The sequence below is a fragment of the Mus musculus genome, chromosome 3 (assembly GCF_000001635.26).
Source record: "Mus musculus strain C57BL/6J chromosome 3, GRCm38.p6 C57BL/6J".
NCBI classification, from domain to species: Eukaryota; Metazoa; Chordata; class Mammalia; order Rodentia; family Muridae; genus Mus; species Mus musculus.
Genome location: NC_000069.6, coordinates 87,843,373 through 87,858,119, shown reverse-complemented (window position 1 = coordinate 87,858,119; position 14,747 = coordinate 87,843,373). Strand labels below are relative to the sequence as shown.

General features: G+C 50.3%; 1 protein-coding gene across 7 annotated transcripts; it reads right to left on the bottom strand.

Annotated features, from left to right (window-relative positions):
* Positions 1 to 2,397: 2,397 nt before the first annotated feature.
* Sh2d2a (SH2 domain containing 2A) lies at positions 2,398 to 11,365 on the bottom strand. Of its 7 annotated transcripts, none has more exons than NM_021309.3 (7): positions 11,013 to 11,365; positions 10,329 to 10,483; positions 9,581 to 9,762; positions 8,968 to 9,057; positions 8,641 to 8,809; positions 6,245 to 6,397; positions 2,398 to 6,053 (listed from the first exon to the last, which is right to left on the bottom strand). In NM_021309.3, the coding sequence occupies exons 1-7, from the start codon at positions 11,044 to 11,046 to the stop codon at positions 5,712 to 5,714; spliced, it is 1,125 nt and encodes a 374-aa protein (NP_067284.1). In that variant the 5' UTR covers positions 11,047 to 11,365; the 3' UTR covers positions 2,398 to 5,711. The 7 variants fall into 7 exon arrangements, 6 of the variants coding, with proteins under 6 accessions (NP_067284.1, NP_001020742.1, XP_006501617.1 ...); NM_001025571.2 differs by having other exon boundaries at positions 6,269 to 6,397; XM_006501554.4 differs by having other exon boundaries at positions 5,347 to 6,053; positions 8,641 to 8,857; positions 11,013 to 11,350.
* Between the last annotated feature and the right edge of the window lie 3,382 nt (positions 11,366 to 14,747).

Genomic DNA, 14,747 nt, shown 5'->3' with positions numbered 1-14,747 from the left:
GGTGGGAAATACCTGGTAGGGTTTAGTAGTGTTTAGCGTGCCTCGACAGGCAAGCCTATGGCCAGAGGAACAGTTTGAAGAGGTTGTGGTGGGACTAGGGTCCGGTAGACTGAGACATCTCAGTTTCTGGTTCTGTGTGCGGAGGTAAGTTGAGGCGTCTGTTTCTCATTAAGTACGTTGTAGGGTTTCATCACTTACAGGAAAACTACCAGCTTATCTGAAATCTGACCTACTTCGGGTTGGAGCCAGACAGGGCTCTGAGTCCCACAGGGACTGTAGTTGTTCCGATGTGTACATCCAGCCATTCTCAGCAGGGAGCATCAGCTCCAGCTATATCCCGGTGTCCACTGAGGTTCAGGGCCAGGGCTGAGGTCCACCTCCCATTGGGGATCTTGAGAGCCCTTTGTGCCAGGTGCTCTCTGGGCCTGGCGTACTCTAGGTGCAGCTCTTCACATCTGTGTTGTTATCACCCTGTCTGTTCAGTAGCTTCTCTTCAGAGTCTGTACTGTGATGTAGTAGGAAGTGCCTTACCCTACAGGGAAGCAGGAGGTGGGCCTTTTACCTTCAGTTCTCAAGGGGTCTGCATCTACCTTTTTAAAAAAATGTGTTTTGAGATAGTCACTACAGCAATTGGGTTGGTCTGGAGTTTACTATATAGCCGAGGCTGACCAAACCTAAATCTTGTATCCTAAGAGCTGGGATTATAGGCATGTACCACTACGCCCCCCTCTAGAAAAACATTTTTAAAACATTTGCCAGACTGGAGAGATGACTCAGGTTAAAATAGCACTGGCTGACCTTTTTTGGAAGACCTGAGTTCAATTCCCAGCACCTTCAGACACACACACCAGCAAAATATCCATACACATAAAGTACAAAAGATTTATGCATATGTTGTTGTACCTGCATGTATTCATGTGCGTATGCCAGGTGTCCATGGAAGTCAGGATAGGAAATCAAGATCCCTGGGACTGGAGTTAAGGATGGTTGTTATCTACCATGTGTGGGTTCTAGGAACCAGACCCCAGGTCCTGTGTAAGGGCAAGTGCTCTTATCTGCTAAGCCGCCTCACCAGCTCCCAGCCACATTTTTTGAAAGTCACTCTTTAATCCTACCAAAGATGACATTTTATTTGGTGGTTGGAATTTCTTAGTCACCAAGAGAAATGCTGGCACGTGTGTTAGTTCATACCTATTATTTCTGAACTTTAAAGGTAGAGAGGCAGGAGGATTACCATAAATTTAAGGCCTACAGTGTGAGCCTTAGTCTCAAAATTCAAAAGGTAGGCTAGGTATGGTGGCACACTAATCTCAATACTTTGGAAGGCAGGGACAGGTGGATCGCTGATTTCCAGGGCACCTAGGGCTACTTGGTGAGACCCTTTCTAAAAGGCACGGGGTCGAGAAAAGGAGAAAAGAAAATAGGCTTCCTCCGATGAACAGGAAGAGAAGATGGATAATGGATCAGAGAGAGAGGAGCTGTAGAAATGATGTGTGCTTAATGGACTAACGGCAACGGTCAAGGGGGAAAGGGGAGAAGGCCCTGGCCACACAAGCATCCTGTCTTAGCCCTTGGAAGGCAGAGGAAGGAGGTTTATGGGTTCTAGAGTAAGATCCTTCCTCAAAACAAACCATCAGTGAGTGTCCTTGAAGATAAAGGTGTACTGTCACTGGCCAGGACAAGAGTGGAAGAGACTGACGTGGCTGAAGATCTGACTCAAACTGCAGAAAGATGGAGAACTTTGAGTGAGGGCTTCTGTCTATCCAGCCCCTCCCTGTTGTTGGCCGACATGGCACGGGGCCCAGGAAAGTGGCTGGGTTTTGGTTTTAGCTTGCATTCGGGGGAGGACCATATAGAGGTAGCTAAGGATGATCAGCCCTTTTGAGTGCATGTGTGGAGGGGTCACTGCTACCCAGTCTCTCGTCCTCCAGGCAGGCACAAGGGACAATACTGAAACTTTCTGCTGTATTCCCCCAAGGAGCAGGGAATGGCAGTCGTGAGGATCAGTCACTGGCGAAAGGTTGGGTCTGGAGGACAGCTGGATCTACAGTGCGAACAGTCTGACTGTTGGCAGATGTGAGAGCAGGCTGGGCCAGAGTGCCTGGGCCGGGAAGAAGAAGTGCTATCTTAGTTTCTCTTCCTGTTGATGGGATAAAATATTCTGACAAAAGCATCAGCTGGGAGAGAGGGTTTTTATTTTTTGTTTTTTTCCTAGCTCACACTTTAAGCATGTCACGGCAGGGAAGTCAAGGCAACAGGAGAGTGTCTCAGGGTTTTACTGCAGTGAACAGATACCATGACCAAGGCAACTCTTACAAAGACAACATTTTATTGGGGCTGACTTACAGGTTCAGAGGGCCAGTCCATTATTTTCGTTTGTTTTGTTTTTTTGTTTTTGAGACAGGACACAAAAAGCACATGTTACCTTAAATGAGCTGTAGTAAATCGGGGTAACAGCTGTGTGGGGAGCTACACAGAGAGAGAAACAGTGGCAAAGGCTACCTCCAGAGACTCGGGTGACTCTGGAGCCAGTAGGGCCATGCATGGCCAGCCTCAGAAAACCTCCAGTGAGATGAAAGTGGGACCTAGCACAGACTGCTCCCGGGCTAGGACTCTAGAGGAGTTTAGCTCTAGGGCAGGAAGCCAGTCCTGAAGTGAGTCTGGGCAGAGAAGGGAGAAAGGCCCATAGAATGGGGCAGGGAGGGGGATGGGCTCCTGAGTGAGGTAAGGACTTAAGCTGCCTCCTCTGAGGGCTCACAGATTGCTAAGGCACCCTTCTCCCAAGTCCTGAGTTGCCCATCTCTATAGGCACCCACTCCTGTGCCCGGGCTGCCCACCCAGCCTACCCCAGCTAAGGGAGAAGCACTTGGCAAAGGGAGTCCGTGTCCTTGTCCTCATGGTTTTTAACTTTCAGCCAAAAGATCAATAACTTTGCCTAAGTGTCTTTGAACCTCTAGACCCCTATGAGCGACAGTGGGAGAGAGAAAAGGGCTGGGGAGGAGCTGGAAGGACAGAGATTCCCGAGGAGGGAGATTGTTGCTAATGATTTATTAGCCAGACAAGGACCAACAAACAAATCCTAACATCTGTTCTCACCAAAACATTTCTCAGACAACAGCAGCCATTGGATCGGGGCCCAGATGCGAAGGCTCAGAGTGCCAAGGCTTCCTAAAGTCCAGTTTCTTCAGGAGGAAAAACCAGGGCACAGGAGGCAGGATGGCTTCCCTAGTACATACAGTTCCTTGCCTTGGTTCCTGGTGACTTTCAGAAGGGAGCAGTGTGAGTGTCTGTGTGTGTGTGTGTATGCAAGTATGCATGTGTGTGTGTATGTGTTTATGTGTGTGTATGCATGTATGTGTGTATGTGCATGTGTGTGTGTATGCAAGCATGTGTGTGTATTCGTGTGTGTATGTGTGTGTGTGTATGCATGCATGTGTGTGTGTGTGTGTGTGTGTGTGTGTGTGTGTGTGTGTGTGTGTGTGGTGTGTGTGTTGCTATGAGGAAGCACAGATCCCACATTTGGTCCTCTGACTTCCAGGCTGCTTTGGAGCAAGGAAGGCAGACTTGTTAAGGGGACAGGGAAAGGTGGAGTGCAGGGAGGTCCCAGTGCAGAACTCTGGAGAGCAACCAGCTTCTTAGCTGAGGAAATCTCTCTGTCCCTTGTGGAGAAGTGAGGATTCAGAGGACGGATGGGGAATGCTGAGAGGGGTTTCAATCCTTGACCTTGGCCCAGGCTTTCTCCTTCTCTGGCTTGTTTCTTGATTTGCATAATGAGAGGACTGGACTTAATTGATAGGAGAGAAAGAAACGCTGCTCACCCTTCCCGCACCCACAGCAGACGCCACTCATCCGTCACCTGCTCCTTTCTGCTGAGCTTAGATCTGACCTTAATATCCTTCCAATGCTGCATGCCAGGCAGCCGAGACCAATGGATTGGAGCTGGCACGCGGGGTGACACCTCCTCGCCATCCGTGTAGCAGATGAAGCTCTGCTCACCTGTAGTCTATCCCACCTGCCTTCCCTAAGAGAGGACCCAGGGGTCTGTGAAGGTCTCAGGACACAAAATGCCCCAAGCTACCCTCCCAGATCAGACTTACCCCTAATAAGGCCTGATGGGGAGCCATGAGTGCTCTCTGTCTAGAAAGGGCAAGCCTCTAGGGCCAGGGGGGCTCATGATGAAGGACAGGGTCTTACTCTGCCACACAGTCCTCAGAATGCAGCTCTGGACCATCTGTCCTCTGCAGACAGAAGGACAGCTCTGGGTCATACCCTCTGCCTCTTTGGCAGAGCTACAGTCTCTAGGAGAAGGTATATGGTCTTAACCCTTTGGCCTCCAGAGGGGATTTAGGTTCCCGTCCATCCCTCTGCCTCTCCTCTTCTCCCTTCCCCCTCCCTCCCTGAGGCAGTTGCTTCATGCCAAGCACTGGGCCAGTACTTTAGAGATAGCTGAGCATCCCCCAGGGCTGCCTCTAGTGAATCAGGCTCTGCAGGAAGGGGAGATAGAAGAAAAAAAGAGCAATGGGAGTCTGGGCTGAGCAGGGGCCTGGCAAGGGTGTGTTGGGAGGTCAGGCCAGGGAAGGCTTTGCAAGGGGAAGGGCTTGTGGTCTTGAGTGGGGTTAAGGGTTGCCAGGCAGCAGGAGGGCGGTCTTGTAGGGATTGCTGTGGGCAGGACTGACTTGGTAGCCTTTGGTGAGTTTGGAGAAATATGGTGTGGGTGCTTGAAGTGGGGCTGACGAAGTGGGACCTCGCCTCAGTATGGAAGAGCTGGAGGACCAGGCAGCTGACTCACAGAGCCCATTTTGGCTTCCTCGGGGAAGAACAGGTCAGAGCTGACAAGCCTGGTACTAGGAAGGCAGTTAAGCCACTCAGTGAAATCATGGTGTGGCTCAGACATAGAGTGCTTGTCTAGCACGTACCAAGCCCCAAGTTTGATCCCACATACTGTAGGAGCACACAGTGGTAATTCCAGAACTTGGGAGGTAGAGGCAACTGACATTATTGACAGACAGAGACTGAAGCAAAGGGGATGGAGATGTTTAGGGACCCCACATTTCTGGCTGGATAGCTGGGTGCTGGGGGTTAATCAATCAGGGTGTGGAACACAGGACACTGTGCGTGGTGCATGTGTGTGTGTGTGTGTGCGCGCGCGCGCTCATGCGCGCGCCCACACAGGGTGCGAGTGAGGTTGGTTCAATTGATGTTGGAGTGGCTTTGGAACCCTGGCAGAGCCTGGATGGACCCAGGGTTAAGAAGGCTGGTAGGGTACAGGTGAGCTGGGCTGGTGAGGGCCAAGCAGGGACCTTTGGTGGCAGCAGAGAGGAAGCCTGAAGTAGGACCTGACGCAGGTACAAGGGAAAGAGTCTGACTCCTTTAATAGTAATACCACATTCAGACATGACTGAAACTCTGTGGGGAAACTGTGAGGGTGAGCACACAGTGTGGCAGCCTCCTCCTCTGAGCCCACTGGCAGTGACGCTCTCCAGGGAGCTGGGTCAGTGTCACATGTGTGTGAGGAAGGCCTGACCAATGAGAGGCAGCCTGGGATGGAGAGTGGTTGAAGGAAACCTGAAGTAGGGGCAGGTAGGGCTTGACAAAGCTGAGTCCACGTGAATGTCCAGGAAGAGCCTTAGGCCTGGAGCTGGGCAAAGGTTTTCGGCAGCGTGGAACACTCCATCTCGCTTCAGCCTGCTGACCTTCACCTTGCCCGATATTCAGGAGGGGCTCCCTCTTTCTGCTCGACTCCTTGAGCTTATCTTTCCCTGTACCTCCCTTACCTGGCCTCTTGAGATAGGCCTGGACCAGCACTTTCGGAGGATGGGGTGTCCAATGGGCGCCGTTCCCGATGGCCCTTCCACCTCAGCATAGATATTACTAGGAGCGTCCCCAGGGCTGCCCCGCCCCATGGCATAGAAGGCTATGGGTTCATCAGGCTCCTGGTAGATGGGGTTAATGGGTGGGGCCTGATGCAGTCGTGAAGCAGGACTTGTATAGACTTCAGGAGGAAGCTGAGGCTTGGCGGGGATGGGCGGCCTGGGTCTGGATGCCTGGGATGTCTAGGGGGAGAAGGCAAGACCAGGGAAGAAAATTAATGAGAACCGTGGAGACAGGGTCTAAGCCCAGGCCCATCTCAGCCTGAGCCTCTACCTATGACAGCCTGGCTTCTTCCTCTGTCCTGTGTCCCCTTCTCCAGGCCCTGACACCCCAACACCCCCCATCCCACAGGTTGAGTTGACCAATATAGTACCGCCTTCTGTTGGGAGGCCCATACTTTCTCTGTGTGTCCTGAGGCCTGGGCCTGGCCCTGTTGGAGGAGCAGGCTGAGCTGGGTGTCTGGGTCCTGTCTTTTGCTTCCAGAGTCTGAATCAGCCCTTAGGGAAAGTCCAGCAGGCTCAGCTGTCTGCAGGAAAAAAAGGAGGCCTGAAGGGTTGGGGCGGGGTGGGGGCATCAGGTGATCCCAGAACAGCAATTAGGTCGGAGAGGATGGAAGAGACTGGGGAAGAAGTGTGCTGTGGGCTGGGCTCTCTGTGAGAGAGGTGGAGTGGAGGCATGGAGGAGGCCTGGGGACTGTGGACAGAAACAAACTCTTTTCACCCGTTTGTCTAACAACCAACTATCTGGAATTCAGGGCCAAGACAGTCTCATTTGTACTTATGGTTGCAAAACTAGGAGGCTTTAGGCTTTAGGAGTCCTTGCCTTCAAAGCAATCGGTCTGGGGACCAACCTCTATGATTGCTGGGTCTTTTTTCTTCAGGCTCAAGAAGCTTAATATATGAAGACAGAAGCTACATGTTCAGGGGCAGAGACCACCACAGGAGAGACGAACCTTCCCTTCTAGCTACCCCACAGTAGTTATGTTTTTAGCTCAGCATTAAGGCCTGCTTCACGAAGGGCTCCATGCGCCCTCCACTTCCAGAGACCTACGATCTACTCAAGGCTTCCTAGATCCAAATGAGAATTCTTTCTTCCGTGTCCACCCTGTACTTCATCTCTCCTTGAGAAAGCACTAGGCTCACCCTGCTGCCCAAACAGCAGGAAGGTCAGCTTCAATACCTCACCCTTCTCCATCCAACCAACTCAAGCTGTGCTTTGCCCACTGCCCGTGGCTCACATCTTCACGCAGCCGGCACCACCGATCAGGTGCACACATCTCCCCACTGGTTCCCACTTTCGCCATTCTGCAGCATCTTTACCCAGTCTTTCTACCCCAAGCCAGGGCTTCCTGCTCTAGAAGGATTCAGACCTTCAAGCTTGATTGTGTTGGGCCTAGTTCCTGTTCTCACCTTTGTTCCCGGCTGGATCCAGTCCTGTGGATTCCAGGGGTCTTTTCTCCTGGGGATCTGGCAACTTGCAGTCTGGAGCTGGACAAGCCCCTCCAGCTACTTCTGAGCCCCCAGCTTCCGACTTGACACCTCAGCCTACAAATGTTTCCACACCTGGCTCAGACAGGCTCCTTCTCTAGCCTTCATCTAGACGTCTTTCCATTCTTCATTTGTTCTGCAAAGACCCTGCTCTACAATCTAAACAGCCAGCAGGCCCTCTCTTACTCCTTCAACCTCCCTGTGCTAACCATCAACAGCTGGCTGAAACACTGACATAGCAGCTGTCTTCATCTCTAGTGGCCTTGTTTGGCCCTGGCCGCCCATCACCTTCTGAAACATTGTAGCCATCTTCATCTCCTGCCGCCTGGTCAGGCCCTCACCACCCTGTCAGGTGAGATTGTTGCTTCTAACTCCCCAGTGTAATCAAATCTTATTCAGAATAAAACCTTAGAGCCTTGTGAGAGCCACAGGGGCCCCTTAAGTCACGTCACCCTTCTGACCTCTCTTCTGACCTCTCCATCCATCAATCATCCAGTGAGGCTGCTTCCTCACTGCTCAGTCTTCAGACACATCAAACATCCTCCCATCTCAGAGTCTTTGCCCCTGCTGTAACTTTCAACCCAAAAGCTTTCCCTCCAGCCGTCTGCACTGCTCCCTCTTACAACCATCCAGACCTCTATTCAGATGTCCCCCACCTTCTCTACTGTCCCTGTGTGACATACTGCCTATCCTGCTGCTCTCCATCTCTGCTTGGCTTTCTTCCTAGCATGCATCCTTTCTGTTATCAGTGTGTTCTCTGTATCACTTATGGCACCTGCCTTGTCCTAGAATAGATGCCGCACGAAGGCCAGGAGATATAGGTATATTTGTCACTGTTTATTTCTTCGGTGTTTAACCTCTGGCTCAACACACAATGGTTCTGAAGTGTCTGCACTTTTTGAAAGTGGAGGTTCCCTGAGAGCTTCTCTTAAGCTAAGTAGCATATACCACCGCCACCACACATGATCATCCCACCACTAGATTGTCTGCCATTGCTACTTGTAGTAGGGTTTATGAGCGAGATGCCCATCTGTCTGGGGACCTCTCCCACTCACCCCTGCTTTGGAGACTCAGTAAACTTCACTTAATTTGACTGCCTCTCGTTACCCTGCTGTCTGTGGCTGGTCTGGCCATGAAAGGACACCTTTCTGGAAGACGTGTGGGTAAGCCAGTGTGGCCGGTCATGGATTGGGTTGAGAAAGGCAGAGAGGCCAGTAACTTGGACCTGGTGGGGATGTAGTGGCGGCGACACTCAGTTATGGGACTTGGGTAAAGGGCTCACCTGTCGAGCGAGGGGTTGGGTGAGTATCTCTCCGTAGGGGCTGAGGGGGCACTCTGTGTAATGTTCAAGCAGGTCCTGAAGCTGCGCATGGGCACTGTCTTCACCTAGCACCACGTGGCGCCCATCCCCTAGCTGCGCGAGGAGGAAGTGACGGCAGCAGGTCTGGCTCCTGGAGGGGCCACTTTGAGTCAGACTTGCCATTTCTTCCCCCACCAGGCTGAGAAGGGGAAGAACCCTGAGCCCTCCTTGGAGAGAGTGGGTAAGCACAGGGGCTTGCCCCTTAGCAGGAAGCCCGCCTCCAGCTGGTCAACGAGGACTGCCCCTCACCTGTAGGACAGCACGAAGGTCACAGCACTCTCGCTGAAGCGCACCAGATAGCATCCTAGAGGCTGGGGCTGCAGCAGCCTCTCGGCTTCCCTGGAGAGAAGTGTAGGGCTGGTTTTGACTCTTGCGACCTCGGTTCTGTCTCCTCTCTTAAGGGACCCCTCACCTCCACCCCAAGCAAGCCTACCAAGTCTAAGTGAAGACGAGGGGACAGGGGTCCTACTTAAAAGACCCTGGGCTTCATCTGCAGGGTAGCATGGAGAGGGAGCCGCAGCAGCAACAGACATGGTAGTTAAAGAAATAGAGTTTAGAAGTTGAAAGCTGGAGATAATGAGAGAGAAGAGGATTGAGAAAAGGAGAATCCGGCTGGAGATAAGAGCACTGACTGCTCTTCCAGAGGTCCCGAGTTCAATTCCCAGCAACCACATGGTGGCTCACAACCATCTGCAATGGGATCTGATGCCTTCTTCTGGTGTGTTTAAATAAGTAAATCTTTAAAAAAGAGAGCGAGGAAATGGAGGAGAGAGCTGAGAGATGGAGGCCTGGGAAACGAGAGTCCTCGCTGTCAGGATTTCCCTGACTGACTCAGGACCCTGTGCCTTCCTCTGTGACTCACCTTCTGGTGATGAAGCCATGGAACCAAAGAGGGGCAGTCTTGAGCAAGAGCCAGTGGGCCTGGGTCTTCTGGACCCATGCTCTGGTCTCAGCTTGCAATGACAGGTCACCTTTCCCAGGCACCTCTTCTGCCCTATCGGCATTCCCTAGGACCCAGGCAGTTCCTGGGGCTGAGGCAGAGACCTGGACATGAGAAGTCATGGACAGAAGCGGCCACGATTAGCAGACTTCTAACCCTAAACTGCCTCCTGTTTATCCTCATTCCAGCCCCTCCCCCAGTCTATTTTAGGGTGAGATTGCCCAGAAAGTCCTTTCTAAGGTCACTGACTTAAATTCCTTCTGTATCTTCCATACTGGCCCCAGAGGGCAGGAGATGGTACAGGAAGTCACCTCAGGCCAGGGGAGGGTGACTTCATCTCTAATAAAGGAGACTGAGCTGGTGGGTGAGAGGAAAGGGGACTGAAGAAAGATCTGGAATGCTCTGGGCAAATGGACGTGCTGGCACAGCATGCAGACAGTTGCATTTGGTGTCAGTGTACTGTGTCCTGGTCCCCTGATGACTGGGCCTGAGATTTTTCAGGGCCAGAGAAACTGAGGGCAAGTGGGTAGCTATGTACGGGAGGAAGGAACTCCCCACTTCCTGCTTCCGGTCCCCAGCTTGCATTTTGACATGGGTTCATGTGCACACCCTCATCCTCGAGAGGATGGTGGTGGATGAGGCAGCTGCACCCACCTAGGTTTCTACTCACCACCGTGTGGTTAGTTCTGGGGCTGAGCTGAACCCCCTGTTCCTTCATAACTTGCATGCTGGGCCTGCTCCCACAACTCAAGTTCTGGCATCTCCCCTGGGTCAGGTTCATTGGCTGGAAGGTGTTGAAGGTTGATGAAGTAGCTTCATGATTCCCTGTTGGCACAAGGGAGGCTGGTGGGGTTTCCCAGAGGCAGGCCATCTTTCCCTCCCTTCTTTACTTCAGGCTCTTAAACATCTCCAAAGGGGCTTTTCCCAACAGGGACAGTCATGAGGACAGGAGAAGTGCAAGTGTGTACCAGGGAGGTAGCGGGTGGGAATCCCAGGGATAGGAATAAGGAGTCAAGGTGTTTCAAAGGGACTGGTGGCAAGAGAAGGGTTGTCCGTAAAGGGAGAACCCTGGGGTCTAGGCTGAGCCTCTGAGGCCTGGAAGCCCCGTAGAGAGGTAGTCCCTTAGGCCAGGCCTTCCCTTGATCTCGACTCCTCTGTCTTTCACCCTCCCATTCCAGGCTCCTAAAAATCTCTTGGGATCCTGTCCCCTGCCCTCAGGGATGCAGAGATGTGGAGCCCCAGAGATGGAGTAGAAGCAGTGGACACTAAGGCAGCTCTGGCTTGGGTCAACTGCTTAGCTGTGAAGTGGAGGCTGAGGCTCAGGAAGGGAGCAGAGAGAAAACTTTATACGTACCTTGGGGGCATGGTTGGGCCAAGCAGAACTCCATGGAAGCAGGTGTGGGTGCTCTCAAAGGAGGTGCACACTCGGCAGCTGCTCATCTCTCCTCTCCCTCCTTCCCCCAGGGACAGGAAATGTCGCTTTACCCACCTCCTTTGTCTCGAAAAGGACCCACGTCATGGAAAGTGCAGTAACACACCAGTCCTGTCTCTGGAAGCCAGGCACTTGGGGTAGTGGTGGGCTACTCTGTTAGGTGTGAGGTGTTCTTGCTATCTGACCTTTGTCCCCTTCTCCAAAAGTGTTATAAGGCTTCTCAGAGATTCATACTCAGAAGTTTGCATTGAGAAGATACATGAGGTGAGTGGGGCAGAGCTGCAACAGGAAGGATGTGGGTCAGACCTCTGGAAGGACTTTTGTGTATATACGTATATGTGTCTGTGCTTGTTCAACGTATGTGTTATACCGCAGGTGCACTTGCCTATATGTGTAACAAGGAAACTAAAGGTTGAGGCAAGTGGCTTCCCCAACCATTCTCCACCTTATTGAGACAAGGTCTTTCACTGAGCCTTGAGCTCATAATTTCAGCTAGACTGGCAGGTCAGTTAACCCCCTGGGATTCACTCATCTCCTCTTAAACCAGCACTGGGGCCACGGACATGTGCACACTGAGGTTCCTATCTCAGCCTAAATGCTTGAATAGCAGGGACTTTGCTCACAGAGCCATTGCTCCAGCTGCTGGGGACTCGGTTAGCTATGTGGGACCCACGAGACCTGGGTTAGAGAGGAGGGGCCTGATGTTCATCTTTGAGCAGATGGTGGATTTAGATTAGGGCAACACTAAGCAACCTTAGGGGATTCTCTAACTAAACAGGTCGCTGCTAGGAATGGCAGGATTGGCTGTTGGGGTTGACTCTGAGCTATCTCACAGCTTTGTCCACTGTGTGCTTCCAAGCAAGTAGTTGCTATCTTGGGAGGCTGTGGAGCTTGTAAGAGGTAGGTACCAGAGGCAGGGTATACTGGACAGGCAGGGTCTTCTGCATCTTTTGGCATCTACCCAGGAAACCAGATCCTATGACCTACACCAAAGTATTTAACAGTATTTAGAAATGCAAAAGACAGCATATCTTTTATCCCAGGCCCAGCACTCAGAAGGCAGAGGCAGGGGGATATCTGAGTTTGAGGGAAGCGTGGTTTACAGAGTGAGTTCTAGCGCTGCTAGGGCTATATAGAAAAAAAAAGTGTCTTGGAAAACAAACAAACAAATAACAAAGACCACATCTGGAATATCACAATAGCCAACACCAGACATAGCCATGGTGATAAAGACATCCTGGTGCTGGCATGAAAGGAGAGGGTTATGCCAGTGCAAGAGAGCAGAGACCATGGAAAGAAGCTCACAGAGCTATGTCCCCTTCATTTTTGACAAAGGAGACAAAAGCATATAGGCATAAATTTTTCTCAGCCTACTTTAATAAGCGTTCAACCTCCCCTCTAGCCCACCACCCACCAGAGGTAGTGGAAAAGAAATGTTATTAGGGCATGGGGAAAGTGGACCTGTTTAGAAATAGTTCTTTGGGGGTGTTTCCAATCTTCATTGTCAGGATATCAGTAATCCAGTCCAGTGGCAAACACCAAACATGAGTCAGCAGCTGCACTCCATCCATTCAGCAATCACCACTCACGAATCAGCAACTAAAGTTCAATCCCGAAGAATCCAAAAGGGTTGCCAACCTGCCAGAGGCCGAGGAAATGGCAAGAAGTTGCAGGAACCTCAGGACAAGTTCTTTGGTGAGTTTCTTTTTATGAAGTCACCATAGGCAGAGCTCAGCAATGCAACATAAGGCAAACCAATATATGCATGTTGTCAGCAAAGAATAGTGAGGCAGAGCAAAGCAAACCAATGTTCTAGCTCCCACTGTCTGGGGGGGGGTCATATTTACATCCCTTCATCACGCATCCTTTCACCTGTGTCTGCTTCAGCAAAACATTCTTTCACGTGTCTGTCTAGCAAAACATCCTTTCACCCGTGTGCCCCAGCAAAACATCATTTGACATCACTGACTTTCCAATGAAACCAAAAGTTTCCACTTCAAAAGCATGCAGTGAAAAGAATCCCATGCAACAAACTGTGCTGGCAAAATTAAATATCCATGTGCAAAATAATAAAATTAGATTTACATCTCTCCTTTTAAACACAAATCAATTCAAATTGGATCCAAGACCTTAATTTAAGAATGGAAACGTCTAGAAGAAAACATAAGGAATACTCTGCAAGACACTGGGGAAGGCAAGAACTTTCTGAACAGAATACCAAGGTTGCAGGAACTAGTCCTGAGTATTAAAGATGGCACAACACAAGAATACAAAGTTTCTATACAGTAAAAGGAACTACTAGAAGCCGGGCATGGCTGTACCAACCCCTTGAGGAACACACAGATCTCAATGAGTTCAAAGCCAGCTGGTTTACATGTATCAAACACAAAACAAAACAAAACAAAAATCAACCCCACAAAAAAACCCCCAAGGGACTTATATATCCAGGATTCACAATGAACTGCAGAAATTACATATCAAGGAAAGAAAATTACCAGTCAATAAATGGGCAGTAAGTTGACTAGAGTTTTCAGAAGAAATACAATGGACAATAACTGTTTTTAAAGATATTTGGCATCCCTAGTCATCAGGGAAATGCAATTTAAAACTACTCTGAGATACCTACTGGCTCCAGTCAGAATGGCTGTCATCAAGAATTTGGAGGATGTGGTAAGGATGGGGAGAGAAAGGGACTCTTACTCACTGTTGGTAGGACGACAAATTAATACAGTCATTGTGGAAATCCGTTTAGAGAGTTCTCAAAAAAAAAAACAAAAAAAACCCAAAAAAAACAAAAAAACAAAAAAAACAAAACAAAAAAAACCCCCAGAACTACCATATGACTCAGCTATCTCACTCCTGGGCACACATCCAGGGGGCGCCATCCCCTGCTATGAAGATATTAGCATCCTCATGTTTACTGTGGCTACTCCATGGGGACCCCCTGTGATGGTGTGTATATGCTTGGCCCAGGGAGTGGCACTATTAGGAGATGTGGCCTTGTTGAAGAAGGTTTGTCACTGTGGGCTTGGGGCATGGGCTTTGATACCCTCCTCCTAGCTGCCTGGAAGTCAGTCTTCTCCTGTTTGCCTTCGAAACAAATGTAGAATTCTCAGTTCCTCCTACACCATGCCTGCCTGGATGCTGCCATGCTCCTGCCTTGATGACAATGGACTGAACCTCTGAACCTGTAAGCCAGCCGCACTTAAATGTTGTCCTTATAAGAATTGCCTTGGTCATGATGTCTGTTCACAGCAGTAAAACCTGAACTGAGACACCCCCAAACATCACAGGCTATTGCCAAATCTATTGGTGTTCTCTACAACTTGATGGTAAGGCTCTATAACTGAAGTCAACACTTATTTCTGGCATTAAACATGGAGAAGTTGATTGGATGTCCAAGTAGAAGCTGGACCCCTATTGACTTTCATGCATAATACTAGAATATAATCTGCATACTACTGGAGGAGAAAGGCCGTTCTAGTATCAATCAGCTACAAACCCTGTGACCTTCAGTTGTGACCTGCCTGCAGATATATTGGTGTTACAGTGGTACAAACGTTATGGGAATAGCCAGTCACTTTATGATTGGATTTAAGGTTCACTCTGTAAGATGGAACTCACACCTGATACTGTTAAAGTGGTCAAGAACTTGAG